The sequence below is a fragment of the Bactrocera dorsalis genome, chromosome 3, assembly GCF_023373825.1.
Source record: "Bactrocera dorsalis isolate Fly_Bdor chromosome 3, ASM2337382v1, whole genome shotgun sequence".
Classification (NCBI taxonomy): Eukaryota; Metazoa; Arthropoda; class Insecta; order Diptera; family Tephritidae; genus Bactrocera; species Bactrocera dorsalis.
In genome coordinates this window covers 4930895-4943352 of record NC_064305.1, presented here as the reverse complement: position 1 = coordinate 4943352, position 12458 = coordinate 4930895, and the positions used below count along the sequence as shown (strand labels likewise).

Below are 12458 nucleotides of genomic sequence, written 5' to 3'. Positions count from 1 at the left end.
CAACTAAAACGAGAATATTACATATACTAAATTCAACATTTTTGACAATTATAATTGCTTACTAAAATATAGTAAATCATATAAACCCTTCATCTATATTATTATTATGGTAACCCTCATTGTCGAAGCGATTATACGTTGTTTGTACATCGTTCACATTCGTCTCTTTCGACAGCGCTGGCGTCACCACTATTGACGCTCTTGCACTACGCGCCACCTCCGTATTCTGCACCTGTTGATCACCAGTGAAGGAGAAAGTTTTTTTCGCTCTTAAACTGAAACAACCACAGATTAGTTTAGACCATTTGAACATAGAGCACATGCAGCCGCTGCAGCAAGAAGATTTCTAAAAACAAAGAAAAATATAAAGTATAGTACTTGATATTTAATTAAGTGTTGACTGAGTTATTCCACTCACATTGGACTGTATTTTGTTGGTATTGCGTTTAAAGCAGTTACACAGTGGTGTCTGATCGTAAGCGCGTCTAAAGTTGTCATTGTTAAAACCATAGATCAGTGGATTGACAGCAGCATTCAGGAACATTAGATATTGTGATATATACCAGAAGATGCGAAAACTAATATTTACGGAGCTATCATTTGTGGCTATGTATTGGTCACGTAAAATGACCAAAATTGTGAATGGCAAACGCAGCGCAATGAAAACGATCACCACAATGAAGAGCGTTTTGGCCACCGTTCTCTTATAGGATACACTCAGTGGATGTTCACGATTAAGTACACGCTTCTCGTAACGATCGAGCTGTGTGTGAAATGTAGCACTTGACAAAATTTTTTTTAAAAGAACAGAATGCCTACCTTGAAGAAAATCGCTGAATAACAAATTAGCATTACGCTCAGCGGCAACCATACCATAACCGTAATTAAAAAATACCAATATTTGGGTAATATTTGGGTATTCTCTTTACAATACATCTCTTTGAAGTTCTTCCATACACGTACCTTCAAAAGTTATTTCAATAGTTGTCGTCTCAAAGAAATTATTATTATTTTTTAATTACAAATTTTCAAGCTTACCTTGTACGTTCTATATATAGCCAACGGCAAAGCTATTAAAAATCCACCCAACCATGTAAAGGCAATCGCAAATCTCACGCCAAACATTGTTAAGCGTGTTTCCGTCGGCAGCACGATAGCTGTTAGACGATCGTAACTGACTGCCGATAAATTTAAAACGGCTGTTATAAGAAAAGCCACATCCAAGAAACCCTCCATTTTGCAACCTATCGAACCCAGTTGATAGTTCTGATAGAAATCGTTGATCATGAACATGGCAGGACATATTAGAAGTGTCAACATATCAGCTACCGCCATATTGCACACTAGCATATTCGTTGCCGTTCGTAGCGGACGATTCATTACGATCAGCTGTAGTATGACGAAATTACCGTATAAGCCGAAAATGATAACCGGCACAAATGTGGAGATCTTAAGCGTTATCTCCCAATTGGGTATATGTGTCCAAATGCGATCTTGAGGAAAATTAATTTCACTATAGTTGAGCTGTAGTTAGCGAAGAAAGTTGAAAAATAATAGATTTGTTTTTTAATGTGTTGGTAAGATTATGTAAAAGTATAATAATTGGAAACTGTTTTTAATTTAACGGCAGTAATTTTTTGAGTTTTTGATAAGCTTTAGAAAACTTAACATATTTTTCGGGGTAACAATTTTTTTGGTCCAAGGAATTTTAGCAACTTTTTCGTAAAAAAATTATTTTTAAATAATAAATTAAAATTTTTTTTAAGTTAAAAAAAATCAATGTTCCATGGTTATTTATTTTTTTTTTTTGTTTGAGCTAAAATTTATTTGATTATTTATTTCTAGTTATATATTTATTTGTTATTATTTCTTTTATTATATTTTTTTCTTTACTTTTTTATTTTTTATTTTTTTTGTTACTATTTTTATTTTTTAATGGTTTTTTGATTTTTTCAATCTTTACGAGCACACAACCAGCTGGGCAGCGGCACCTTCCCAATTAAGGGAGCGGACATTCCAGGTGCATGCCCTCAATTCGTAGTCCTTATTTCGTTTGCCATGGTCGTCATCAAAAAGGGGGGTCCCTCATCCGAGGCTGGTTGTTATTTTTCATTGGTTTTTTTTTTTACTTGGCGGGTCCTAAACCCAGCGCACAACCTTATGTAGGGGTTGTTTCGCCTTCTCACTTTAGGTCGCCTGCAAACGGATGTTCTTAGGCTACCCAGAGGATACTTGGTCAAAGACCGGAAGTCGTGAGCTGCTTGAGTCATATGTAAAAGAATCGTTTTTGATCGATCAATCAATCAGAGAACTTTCCTCACTTGCGTGAACTTCTACACGTGACTCCATCCTCCCTATTTTTTGAATATTTTTTTTTATTTTTATTTTTACCTAATCTTTTTGGTTATATTGTTATTATTGAATTGTGCCTGATGTCGAGCTAAAATATTTTTGATTAGTTATTTCTAGTTTGTATATATTTCTTTGTTATTATTTTTTTTAATTTAATTTTTTGTTTTTATTTTAAGTTTTATATTTTATTTTTAATTTTTAATATTTTCTTAATTCTTTTTTTTCTTTTATTTATTTATGTTTGTTTTTTATTTTTGTTTAATGTTTTTTAATTCTTTTTGAATATTTTTTGTTTAATTTATTTTTTTTTACTTTTTTTCTTTTAATAAAAAAAATTTTAATGTTTTTTATTTTGTTAAATTTTTTTTTGTAATATTTCTATTATTGCATTGTGCTTCGCCTGCTTTCGTTACCTAAACATTTCTTTCGGTAAAATCATCTTTATGAAAGCACCTGAATGTCTTTTTTATCCTCACCATATTTCCATCCTCTTCTGAAGACATTTGTACATTATTTAATTTCAAATTTCTTGTTAAAAATATATGAACAATGTTCAACTATTTTAGAAATATTGTTTTGAAAACGCCATGAATACTAATAGTTTTCACTTAGTACAATTCAATATATTTTGAATATTTGCTCTACACCCTCAATAGCGGCAGGTTTATTTGTGCCAGATATTTAGCGCCACTTGCTATTCTCTTGATTGTTCTGATACAACTGTTCGCCAAATTAATTTGATTAAAACCCAAATAGTGCAGCTACCAATACACTTTCAATGGTTTGTTTTGCGTATTAACGGCTTTTACGTTGGTTCCGGAAAGTGTCACACTAACATTAGGAGCGCGGTTGAACCAGTGCTGTGAGTATGAGTACTGCAACCATGCGCAGGAGTGTCGATACATACGACCAAATGACGCCGTAAAGTCGTCCATATGTCTCCTTTGATAAAACTTAGTATGATATTTAAAATACCGCAACAGGGTTGGTTAGTTAACTGAAACTTCTTGTATGCTTGGAAGTGGGCTAATACAGAGCTTGAAACGTTTTAAAAGTGAATTAATATGGCTCTCAAAAATATATAGATTTCTTCGCTTTCTGGCGTTTAATTGAAAAATGGTACATGCCAATATTTAAAGTATTATTTTATAGCGATTATTGCCGTAATTCTCGACTCAACCCTGTAGTTATGTACATTATTAGGGATGTATACAAGCATGTTTATAGATAAGGTGTATTGACGCCACCAACATCATTTTTAAGTATCCATCTAATGTCAACAGTACATATTTAACAACATGTGCAGCTACACACATATACATACATTTATGTACTTGTACATATGTAAATTACTAAAAAAAAGTATTTTAGGAATAACGGTACAAATTGGTTATCAGCCATTGTGATTTTTTTTATCTGAATCATAACCATTCTTTTTAATCGTAGCTTCAGTTTCAGTTAAACATGCAATTTTGTTGTTGCTGCCATTGCTATTGCTCATTGTGTCAATTGTCTGTCTGTCAAATTTGGTTAAAAGCATTATATTTTGTTTGCATTAGCAATCTCGATAAATATAATTGTGATGTGTGGTATGGTATGGTTATTTATACGTTTTATTCGGGTATTACGTTTATTGTAATATTTAACGTATGAAAGCGGTTATTTACGTCTGACGTCTGGAACTCCCCATAAAATAAGTAAAAAACACTTATTAATTTATCTATTTAACAGATGTTTTTATGTTTTCTTTTGATAAACATCACAATAATAGTTTTGCAACGCATTCAACCTTCAGTTGAGATATTTTATCAATATTTGATAGGATATTTATTGGGAGAATCCACAGTTTTAGGTCTTTAAGCGTGATTGTGAGCATATGGGGAAACCATGAATCAGAGTTATTTGTCAGATTCTCCACAGTAACTTACACATCTCAAGCTTCCTTTTTATACCTCCGCAAGCTCGGGTTATGACAGCTTTTATTTTTTTTTAGCTAACCCCAATGTTAACAGGTTATTTGGAAAGTCCTCGACCTGGCACATAGATAGCGCTACTAAATTTAAATCCATATGAGTTTTAGTTAGCCCTAATCCCAACTCAAAGGCGTGAGTATAAATTTAACAGTCGGAACTTTAGTTTGTGAATTATATCATTTTGAGTGAAGCTACTTTTATTATTGCGAAAAAATGGCTTAAAAGGAATGTCGTCTGTTGATAAAATATTCCTTTTTGAAGGGAAAAATACGGTTGATGCATAAACTTGGCTTGATGACGAGTTTTCGAACATTACGCCTGGAAAGTAAACCATCAGATTGGTATGCTAAGTTTAGACGAGATGAAATGAGTACCGAAAACTGTGGACGCCCAAAAGAGGTTTTTACCAACAAAAACATCAAAAAAGTCCACAAAATAATTTTGCATGACCGTAAAGTGAAATTGTTCGCGATAGCAAGTACTGTAAAGATATCAACTGAAGGTCTACGTCATACCATGCATCTATATTTGGATAAGAGAAAGCTCTGTGGAAATTGTTTGCCGTCCGAGCTCACTTTTGACCAAAAACAACGAGGAGTTGATGATTCGGAACTGTGTTTCGAGATGTCCAAGTGTAGTAAACCCAAGTTTTTGTGTCAATATGTGGCAATGGATGAATGATGGCTACATCATTTCACTCCAAAGTCCAATCGATAGTGATCTGAATGGATTCCACAGGATGAACCCGCTCCAAAGCGTGGAAAAACGCAACAGTCGGCTGACAAGGTTGTGGCGTCTGTATTTTGGTATGCACATGAAAAAGTTTTTATAGACTACCTTGAACATCAACAGCGACTAATACATAGCATTATTCGACTCGCTGGGTAGAAATTTTCATCCAATGAAGAGGAGATCGCCAAAATTAAGGCTTATTTTGAAGCAAAGAACAAAACGTACTGCAAAAATGGTATCGATGGTGGGTCTCCTTAATCAGTTGGTGATACACTAAAAGAGAACTATATTTAATAAAAAAAGAATTTTGCCAATAAAAATGTGTTTCACTATGACTGGATGGGGACTGGGCCGGTGACTTTTCAATTGACCTGTCAAAATCGTACATATTTCGCACAGTGATTAATAATGTGCTTGTTATATCCTTCATTTTAGTATTTATTCAACCACAATTTCTAATTTCCATTTCGCCTCTCTGTAAACTCATATGATTTTATCTATATTACCACTTCTTTACAAGGCAGTTGTTTTTCTTAAATTTGCCAAATATTAATGTTCTTTCTTCTAATACACTTAAATTGAATGACGGTTGAATAAGTGCCTTTGTATTATATATTTATAAAAAGAAACAATTTCAGGTTATTGTATTAGCGCTGCAAATTAATTATATTTTATTTACTTGACAAAAATGGGTATACTAATGCATTATATCAAGTTGAGATATAAATTTCAAGTGCAAAAAACATTTGCCTCCCACATCGTTGTGTATCATAATAGTACAAGTATGTACTCGTACCACTTAGTAATGCCACCTGAGCAATGTCGCACTGCATTCTTCTTGTCCAGGCATAGCGACTTATTCTGGAAGCAGTAAACAGCAAGTGAAGTGCGATTTTGCAAAGCACAATTCGACGCTGATGCACAAGCGTGTACACCGCTACACTAATAATATTACACCGTTTCCAACCCAGCTTATTGGCTAGCCTTCGATTATGCCACAGACAGACATCTTGTTATTATTTGAAGTAAGTCAGTCAACAACTTCGTTATATGTCATATGTTTGGTCAAGTCTCTGCTCCAGCCTGGTCGAATGACTGATTCTACAATTTACTGTCAACAACTGTTGAGATTAAAGCAAAGAATCGAAAGAAACGGCCAGAACTGATTAACAGAAAGGGCTTCGTCTTCCATCAGGACAACGCTAGACCACACACATTTGTTGATGACTCGATAAAAACTGGGAGAGCTTGGCTGGGGAGTTTTGATCCATCCATCCTATAGCGCTGACCTTGGATCGGACTACCATTTGTTTCGGTCAATGCAGAACTCTCTTAATGGAGTAAAGTTGGCTTCAAGAGAAGCCTGTGAAAATTACTTGTCGCGGTTTTTCGCCGAGAAACCAGAAAAGTTATACACTGGAATAATGTCTATAGCGAAAAAATGGAAAAAAGTGGTCGACCAAAATTGTACATATGTTTTTGGTTCATTAAAGTTCATTATAAATATAAAAAAAATAAGTTGAAGTTTGATTAGAAATACGAAAAGACTTTTTCGACTACCCAATATATAGACAGACAGGCGGTAATTGCTAAATTGACTCAGCTCGTCACGCTGATCTATTATATACGATAAATACTATATTTACCTTATGGGGTCCCCAACATTCTCCAGTTCAGGGTATAATAATCTACTAATTAAGATAGAGAATGATAAATAATATACATACATGCATACATATTTATGTACTTTATTATAATACAAAAAAAAAAATCTCATCAAATATTGCGTTACAATTTCTTAATCGAAACTAGGCTTCTTAAAAAATCGTATCAAGCGCTAAACTAAGCACACACACACACATACAGTGTTTTTATTTTTTCTTTGTATATATACAAGTAGTATCTGTGTATGCATATGTGTATGGGCGTTTAACTAAATGTACAAAACTATAGAGTATAATAACAAACTTTGCAGCTGGCATTAAGTTTTTGCCAATATAAAGATGTGTCTGTGTGGCCACCAACTTCGACATCAAATTACAAAAGTGCAAATGCTGTGAGGTGGTTAATTACCGCGGATATGCGGTAGCAGTGAACAAAAAAGTATATTACCGAATATTTGTTGATTTTTATACTACATACATATACATTTTACTGCTAACTGTAAAACATGTACTCAATTTTTTTAATATTGTATTTTTTTATTGCTAACATTCATTCAAATGGTTTTAAATAAGTAAAATTATAAAAAAATAAATTTATTATTATGCTAATTGCTTTGGTTGACCGTCATGCGTATAGTGAGCCGTAGAGTCTTTAATCGAATTCCAATTGGCGGAATGAACCTTCGGTGCCTTGTAGTACACTGGTATCTTCGATCAGTTGTTTCACTTGCTTTAGTTTTTCATAGCCTTCAGTCACGCCATATTGCTCCTCATCCTCAAAGAATTTTTTATAATCATTCAATTTTTGCCACCATTCATCAGCCAGACTTTTTAGATCACAATCACCGCCATATTCCTTGGGTAGCACATGTTTGGGTACGTGTTTGTAGAGATCCTCGAAATTCGTGCCATGCACATAGAACTGTATGGTGAAATGCAAAAGTAATATTTGATAAAAATTAGTAAAAAAAATCGAAGTTTCAAAATTTTTTTTATTATAGTTGAAATTAAGCTACACTCAACTTTTAACGGTTATTTTTAGAACCAAATTCCTAATATAATATTTTCCAAAGTAAAAAATTTTTCAACTCACCCTATCTTTCAACTTTGCACTTATCACACTCTTCACCATGCCGAATAATTTTTCGAAAATCGGCAGCACATTGATGAAATGGAAACCCTTCATGCGTGTGGGCGCCGCTTTATTGACAAGTATGGTTAACTTGCGCACGAATTCCGGTTCGAAATTCATAAGCACAGCCTTTGAAATGTTACCCAGATCAATGATGAACGTGTAGCCAGCAATGAAAACGCGATCGTTCTCCTGCATTAGTATATCAATGATCATTGAGCCGACTTTCAGCACATCATTGATCGAATGTTGTTCCATATTGAACTCGCTGGGTCGCATCAGCACCACCAATGGGCCACCCTCACAAACGGGTTCAGGCAAAAAAGATACAGCACTGTGAGAAATTATAAAAATTTAACGGATATTCGAACAATTTAAGCTAACTTAAAGAACGTACCCCGCTTTAGCGATCGCCTCAAATTTTGGTTCACTGAGATTGCGATTACGAAAGATTTCCGGCATGGCAGCGCGTAGTATATAGAAGTTTTCCAATTTCTGTTTCGCCTTTTCCAGGCTGAATTTGGAGCCGCGCAGAAAGGCCATCAGGAATTGATCGTCGGTGCGCGCGCGCAGATGTGGCTGCTTTTCAGCCCATTCGCGCAAAGTATTCACAAAGTAGTCATTGTCATCGGGCTTCTCATTTAACTCTTCGATGGCTGTCTTCGCCAAATCATCGGGTAGTGGGCGTAAAATCACCATACTGCTATATATTGGCTGCAATGAGGTGTGTGGATTTGTTGTTAAGCTGTTGCGGCTGCTTGGCGGCTAATGTGTGATGTGCTGTCTGCGAAGCAACTGAAATCGTTCGACACTGGTGAGCTGCTATTTATTTATTACGGCGTTTGTGAAGAAACCTTCCTCTTTTTTATTTTCGGTTTGCTGCAGTGTTCGTGTCTAAGCGCTCATCACTCACTGTATACATTTGTGCGTACGCCGCCTTTAAGTGTTGCCTGTGCTGCAAATTGCAAGTTTTTGACCATTTGAAGATGCCGTTAGTAGGGTTTTTATGTGCACGCATGCGCATAAAGCGCTCGAAGAAGTGCATATGAAATATGAAACTTATGCGCTTACATACATATGTATATACATATATGAGTACAATGTAAAACTTACGTTTATTAAACTCTTGTGTCTGCTATTTTTTAAGTAAAATAGAAATAAAAATAATAATATGCATCGTTCACGTGCTGAAATTGAAAATTTCTCTAAAAAAAACAACAGATAATCTCTCGTGCATTACGGCTAGTCATTCATAATTATAACACTTTCATTGAAGCGTTGAGTTTTTAGTATTTCACTCTTCTGACTTTTATTGCTACTGTTTCGCATGCTTTACTTTTGGTTTTCAGTGTCATAAAACTTAACAGAAATCACAATAAATGTAGTTTAATTGTTGCGCTGTGGTTTCACAAACACATAATACTCAAAGAGGAATGCTTACATACGAGGGTGACCCATGCAGTACTCGAAGTGAAAATGAAAGCGTTAAAAGTTCGTATTATTGGGTAGTCGAAAAAGTCATTTCGCATTGCTAATCAAACTTCAACTTATTTTTATACCCTGAACAGGGTATATTAAATTTATCACGAAGTGTGTAACCCCAGAAGGAAGTGGCGGAGACCCTATAAAGTATATATGTAAATGATCAATATGTTGGTAGCACTGGAGATATACGACTGCAACGAAATCTATTGACAAAATACGAAAATATTTTTTCGACTACCCAATATATTATTTATACATTTATAAAAATATTCCAACAATATTCGGCGACCCCGAAAGTGTCTCAGAACCAGTTTTAGAATTAAAAAAATAACAATTTTCGAAATTTAAATATACTGAACATTTCAACAGTTAAAAAAATTCCAATTTTAATCTATTAATTTCAAAATCTATTGACTTACTTGATTTTCGACCAATTGTGGCAGCCATTTTGCGCCTAACTCTTTTTTTCTCTTGTGGATTTTTTTCTGCTATAGCACATACTTTATGGCCGTATATCTTCGTAAGCGTAATCCAAGTTGGCTCTCATGTGGATTTAGCTTGAGCCGTGTACTTTTTGGGCCACCCTAGTATACTATCTGCAAATACGTAACTAACCGGTTCTCTGTGTTCATAATTTTGCCCATTTGCATTTAAAAATATATATACATATGGATAATAGCCAAAATGATTAACTACCCCCGTTATAAAGTAGTGTGGCGGTTAGTTTGTAGACCTACAATCTACATATGAATAGTATATGTAGTACATACTTAACTTTGTGATTAAAACTTTTTTTCGGTTATTTATTCAAGCGTTGTTAATGTGCTCAAAAATGTGGCGCATCTTTCAATATATGTATATTTTTTATCTAATTGATACCCTCAACAGCGTATACTAAGTTAGCCATAAAGTTTGTAACACCCGAAGGACTCCGAAGACTCAAATTAGAGCGGGTTGGTTTACAAGGCGCCAAAAAATTGAAAAATCTCGTATGCAGGAAATGTACTACGGATCATTCTGAACAACTTTGCTTAAGAAACTATAGTGCTAAAACCAGTTTCAAGCCAGAGATTTTTAAGGCGAAGTTTTTTTAGGGATAAAAATTTGTTCGTTAGTTTTTGAGACTTGTGAAAGGTATTATAGCTTCAGTATAGCCGAAGTTACCATTTTTTCCTGTTTTATAATAATTAAATTTTATATATTCGCACAAAAATTGAGTGTCTAACGGTTTCTTCCATAATGACCTATGACAACACATCCGCCCATGCTTGCTTTTCTGTCTTTCATGCTGACAAACATTTCTATACTCTTGCCTTTTTAGCGTTAACGGTTATCTTTAAATGGCAGCCGCACTTATAAAGCAAATAAAACAAATAAATCTACACAGTATTTAGTCATTGCTTTCATTTAAATAAAACATACACACATGCCGAAAGAAATCTACAAAAAAAATGAAATAAAAAAAAGTTTAAAAAGCAGACAGAAATGTAAACAAGCCAAGAAGAAATTTTAAATAAACTTAAATAAATAATTATTTTCATAATAATAAAAAAAACTTGGAAGCACGATGATTCACTTTCCTTGCTTCTTTGTTTCGACGTTTTATCTTTAACGTAAAAATGTGTAATTCAATTAACAACGCTTTGGTCGAGCGAAGTGCTTTTGCACTAGATCAAAGATTAGATAGGCGATTCCAGCAGATAACACCAACAATTGCTGTTTTTAGTGGCCTATTGTTAATATATATATCTACAGATATTATGTACATATACATATGTATATAGCATATATGTATGTATATTTAAAATTGTATTTATTTATGAAGATCATATCAAATTGCCCAACTTAAGGGTGAGTATATTTTTATAATAACCTATCGCGGACTTCAAACAATAGATCAACTATTTTACGAAGCTACTTGTCAAAAATGATGTATGGTTATTTTTTTGAGGAAAATTATTTTCTTATCAATTGAATTTTTCAATCTAACCTGTTCTTGTGACATCACATTCGCCGAACATACAAAATGTATAGGCCGCGTTGCCGCAATTCATATCATCAAACTAATTTAAATTGAGTTTTTTATTGCTACAATTAATTCACTACATCTTATTATATACATATATGCAGCATAAGATTATCAGCTTCCGCTGTCAGATATAACCAATATATTGGGTAGTCTAAAAAGTCTTTTCGTATTTCTAATCAAACTTCAACTCAGTTTTTTTATATTTATACTAATAAATAAATAAACAAATATGTACCATTTTGGACGGACATTATTCCATGAGTGTAATTCGAAATTTCAAAATTTCCAGCGAGTGAACCATTTTTGTGCTACACGTACTACTACAGCATCGTCTCCGTAAACTTCACAAATTTCATTGGTGGCTCGCGTGGCATTCTTCCCGTTTTTATACAAAAATTTCAAATAATAGCGAATTTCTTCATTATTTTCACTTATTTTATTGTACATTTTTTCAACATCCCCGAATTATTTTTTTTTTATTAAATGAAACTTAAAATCTCACACTTCCTACACTATATTGTATGAGACAATGTGATTGGTAGCACCAGAGAAAGACGACTTGAACGACATCTATTGACAAAATACGAAAAGACTTTTTTGACTAACTATAGAATATATAAAATTACACTACATCCGTTAAATGTTCTTTATTTTTTGGAAAAAAAACTAAAACATTTTGCCAAAATAAATAATAATTTTACATGCTTGTCCATCTAATCAATATCAAGCTTTCGGAATGTGCCCTCCAAACCGAATATGGAGTTCATATCCATGCTTTGGCCTTGCCTTAGCTTCTCGTCAACGCCATATTTATCGTTCTCTTTAAAATAGTAATTAAAGTCCTGCAAATCGTCCACAAGTTTCTTTGTCAAATCGGTTAATGAGCCATTAGAGCCGCCATATTCGATTGGTAAATACTGCTTGGGCACATATTTATACAAATCCGCCATGTTGCGGTGTATGAAGTACTGTAACATGAAAATAAGAGATATTATAAAAGAAATACGTTTAGACTAGACTTCAATGGCTTACCCTTTCTTTTATATTGGCCGGAAAGAGATTGCGTATAATATTGAGTGCGGTGTAGGCCT

At 33.9% G+C, this 12458-nt stretch overlaps 3 protein-coding genes across 5 annotated transcripts in view; 1 reads left to right on the top strand and 2 right to left on the bottom strand.

The window, feature by feature from the left end:
- The window catches only part of LOC105228365 (alpha-tocopherol transfer protein-like), a 30708-nt gene that overhangs the window by 10101 nt on the left and 8149 nt on the right, over positions 1-12458 (top strand). The gene's annotated exons all lie outside the window — the stretch shown is intronic.
- LOC105228466 (neuropeptide FF receptor 2) lies at positions 77-4251 on the bottom strand. The gene is made up of 5 exons (XM_049453740.1): positions 2829-4251; positions 1039-1524; positions 820-963; positions 419-763; positions 77-346 (listed from the first exon to the last, which is right to left on the bottom strand). Exons 1-5 carry the CDS (start codon positions 2853-2855, stop codon positions 77-79), a joined length of 1272 nt encoding a protein of 423 aa, XP_049309697.1. The 5' UTR covers positions 2856-4251.
- Positions 7238-8552, bottom strand: LOC105228367 (alpha-tocopherol transfer protein-like). Its single transcript, XM_029551175.2, has 3 exons — positions 8251-8552; positions 7815-8187; positions 7238-7643 (listed from the first exon to the last, which is right to left on the bottom strand). The coding sequence occupies exons 1-3, from the start codon at positions 8550-8552 to the stop codon at positions 7374-7376; spliced, it is 945 nt and encodes a 314-aa protein (XP_029407035.2). The 3' UTR covers positions 7238-7373.

Coding starts and splice junctions, on each gene's coding strand:
- LOC105228466 (XM_049453740.1), bottom strand. CDS start 2,855: ATGTCTTCAGAAGAGGATGGAAATATG. Junction 764..819: donor ATTCAGCGATTTTCTTCAAG/GTAGGCATTCTG, acceptor TTTCACACACAG/CTCGATCGTTACGAGAAGCG. Junction 347..418: donor CCAACAAAATACAGTCCAAT/GTGAGTGGAATA, acceptor CTTTGTTTTTAG/AAATCTTCTTGCTGCAGCGG.
- LOC105228367 (XM_029551175.2), bottom strand. CDS start 8,552: ATGGTGATTTTACGCCCACTACCCGATGATTTGGCGAAGACAGCCATC. Junction 8,188..8,250: donor GAGGCGATCGCTAAAGCGGG/GTACGTTCTTTA, acceptor AATTTCTCACAG/TGCTGTATCTTTTTTGCCTG. Junction 7,644..7,814: donor GTGCAAAGTTGAAAGATAGG/GTGAGTTGAAAA, acceptor TTCACCATACAG/TTCTATGTGCATGGCACGAA.